The sequence below is a fragment of the Triticum aestivum genome, unplaced genomic scaffold (genome assembly GCF_018294505.1).
Source record: "Triticum aestivum cultivar Chinese Spring unplaced genomic scaffold, IWGSC CS RefSeq v2.1 scaffold48970, whole genome shotgun sequence".
Taxonomy (NCBI): domain Eukaryota; kingdom Viridiplantae; phylum Streptophyta; class Magnoliopsida; order Poales; family Poaceae; genus Triticum; species Triticum aestivum.
Window position 1 is genome coordinate 1 of NW_025231342.1, and position 3,606 is coordinate 3,606.

A 3,606-nucleotide genomic window follows, 5' to 3' on the forward strand; every position below is an offset into this window, starting at 1 on the left:
ATGAACTGGGAGGATATCCGCCCCCACCGCCACCGCCACCGCCGTAGTAGCTATAGCTACCAGCACCAGCTCCACGACCAAACTGAGGAGAAGGGTACCCACCACGACCGCCGCCATGATAATACGGCGGCTGTGGTGGGTGGTATCTGCCGCCGCCGTATGCCCCAGCAGGTTCATCCCAAATACCATCGGGCTCGGGGTAGCCGTAGCCGTAGCTGTACCCACCAGAACCACCTCCACCATACCCATAGCCATAGCGATACGCCGGCGGGGGCTTTGGAGGGCCGCCGTATGCCGGTGGTGCTGGGTATGCATACACGTATTGTTCCGCATACTGATGTGTCAGAGATGGTAGCTCCTGCTGCGGCTTGGCGCAAGAGTCGGCCCGCGAGGCAGGAGCACCAATATTGCCACCATTACCACCATTAGCAGTGTTCGTGCCACCAGCGCCACCAATTGATGATCCGAAGTGTATATCCTTTCCCATTGCAGGCATCATCTCGATCTGTGACCAAATTAGATGGAGGCAATATAATTTTTTAATATATATATATATATATATATATATATATATATATATATAGTGTGTGTGTGTGTGTGTGTATACCGCGTACCTACGTGGACTACATCGCGATCCGCGCACAACTACATGCAGTAGAATGAAGCAACATGATCACTAATCAACGTGCAATGGTACGCCGCTTATACGTAGAACAACACATATTTACATACGTATGTGTATGCAAATATATAAACTGATTACCCATGCACAATATTACAATAAAATACAATAATAGTAATCATTATCTTCAATTTACTTAAAGAAACAGTCACCATGCATGCACATGCATCGGAAAAGCCATGGAATGAGCGAATGAAGATCGAAATAAGCCTGTGGTACCTTGTTGTATCGATGGAGAGAGGAGAGCTTCTTTCTTTCTTCCGGGGAAGCAGAAGCTGTTGTGCCATGGAAGACGGACTGCCCAGCTATTTATAGGCCAAGAAGCCAGCGTTTATGCCGTGACTCCTTGGGCGAGATCACCTTACTCTCTAAACAAACCCGTTACGGACAGAAACGCATATATACTATACGCACATATACTCAGCCTTATAAATACTAAAGCATGCACAACTAGATACTGGGAGAAGGTGCGAAACAGCAGATTCGTACTCCCTAACCTAGCCGCCGCCACATGAAGGCAACTACGGAGGCGACCCTCTTACCTCCTATCAACTACACCTGTCATGGCTGGTTCCCTCTCCCTCCGACCGCTGCTCCAACAGCAGGAGCGAGGGGGCACCCCGTTCCTCCGCTCTGTAGTTAGGGCTTAGTTTTGCAGGTCGTGGTGCACCTTTGAGGTGGTGGGAACGATACCCGGACGAATAAATCTGCCTCAGCTTCACTCCCACACCGGCGGCATTTCGGAGTTGATGGCATTGTGTGTTGTTGATCCTTTAGATCAGCGGCATTCATGTTCATGGATGGTGTCAGCAAGGCGGCGGCGGCGACTCCTCCATGTGGGTCTCTCCTTCTGCCCTGCCCCCGTTGTTGCGGCGTTGTCTTCGATGGCACGTTGGAGCAGGAAGGTTTTGTCATCCGAGAGTACACGCAGACGGTTGTCTACGTAGGTGGCAGCTGGAAGAAGGTGCAGCCTGTGTAGGGTTGGTAGTTGGAGTCTGACAGTTCTGGTTTCCTTCTCTGAAGTCGTAGTCGTGCGGGGAGTCAGCTCTTGAGTTCGATGGTGTGTCCTGGGACACGTTGCCCGTTCTGATTCTTTCAACAACAATGGTTTTGCTTCAGGCAATCTACTTCGAAGGTCCGTAAAGCTGCTGATCAGAGACCTGAGCTTCGCTTCTCTCCGTTGTTGCGGGCACTCTTCACCAAAATCACTATAGTTCTTTTTACGATGGACATGATACAACTACTATAAGCAAGATACCTCGCTTTCAGTTTTAATTGTAGCAATATTCTTTTACTAGATTTCTAGAGATTTAGTCCGTAATTAAAGTACTCCCTCCATTTTTGTATACAAGGCCACTATCAAAATTACAATTTGCAGTTATACAAGGTCACTAACACAAATCGATGTAAAATTGATGAGGTTTGCCTCGTACTAGCAACCAAAGACATTAATACCTCATGCATGCATGCGGGAGTGAGAAGATTGATTTGAATGCACCGTATTAATCAACCAACAAGGAGTGAGAGAGTTGTCTTATTGTGCGTTGGAGAGATAAATGCACATTAATTAACACGTCAAGCAAGGAGAAAAGACTAGTTTGCAACATTGGTTTAAGTAGCCATTAATTTTTACCTTGGTACCTGTAATATGGGTTTGTGGCCTTGTATACAAAAATGAAGGGAGTACTACCATTATCACTGCTAATTTAGCCCAGAAACGGTGATAACTGTGCTTGTCCACTGCGGATTCTCAAAACAAGCTGTGACGCCTGGTTTGGACTTGGCAATGATGGTTTATTATGGGGCGGTGACATCATCTCGTTGGCGATGGCTGCATGGTCTATCAGGCTATCTGTAGTGGGTATTATAAGTTACTCCCTCCGTCCCAAAATTTTTGTCTTAAATTTCTCTAGATACAGATATATCTAATACTAAACCGTGACTTGATACATTCATATTTAGACAAATCTAAGAGAAGAATTTTGAGACGGAGGGAAATAATATCATGCATATGATATTAGTGTGTAATACTAGCTCTGTAATGCATAGTATCTTATATTAGTATCATAGATAAGTTTATCTGTTATCATGCATGACACATAGTATCATATTATTTATTATGATACGGTATCACGATATGATAGTCAACCCTCTCTTTCTTCATTTAATTCTAAGCCATTTTATCAAATTGTCTAGTGGGCATGTATGATATTACCTATGATACTCTCATTATGACCCGCCTCACTGTAAAAATAGTGTTGTTTAGTCTCGGAATAAGTCTACGAATAAATAAATTACCGTACTAAGTTCGCAGGCTTGAGAACCCGGGTTGGATACAGGTAACTTAACCACAGGTTGTTGCGATTTGCCCTCTGTGGATGGATAGGTTTTGATTAATTTGCTGATCTCGGCCGAACTGAGCAACAGCTCAGTTGGTTAGGCTCTATCAGCTCAACAACTGGCATGCCACTATGCCAGATCCGCGATTCAGCTGCCATGAACCGATAATGCGCTAGATAGTCTAGTGGCACCACCGAAACGATAGTCATGCATCCGGGCCTTATATTACTAATGCCATATTCCGACAAGATCGAGCTGATCCGGATTCTTCCGTTTACTAGCCGGTTCAGGTCTTGATGCTCTATTATTCGTATTCGGTCATAGTCGTCATTGAGATATATTCTAGTCTATCCATCCATTGCCGGGGGAATTCTTTACACTTGTGTCGTGTGAGCTACATGGATTACACGCAAATAATAACCACAAGGTTTCATAAAGATTGGTTGAGCATCTCTGAGAGACTCTGCTAGACCGGCAGATCGTGGGAGTGAGTGACGAAGTCATCATAGGCGCTTACGTCACCTACCACTGAAAGAATAGCACTCTTAAATCCTGAAATAATTCCAGCAAAATGCGAACATCTA

At 45.1% G+C, this 3,606-nt stretch overlaps 1 protein-coding gene across 1 annotated transcript; it reads right to left on the reverse strand.

Annotated features, from left to right (window-relative positions):
- Nucleotides 1-6: 6 nt before the first annotated feature.
- LOC123175792 (glycine-rich cell wall structural protein) lies at nucleotides 7-1,162 on the reverse strand (the record flags this gene model as incomplete). Its single annotated transcript, XM_044590316.1, has 2 exons — nucleotides 902-1,162; nucleotides 7-505 (listed from the first exon to the last, which is right to left on the reverse strand). A coding segment is annotated over exon 2 (493 nt), but the record flags the coding sequence as incomplete, so codon positions are not given.
- Nucleotides 1,163-3,606: the final 2,444 nt, after the last annotated feature.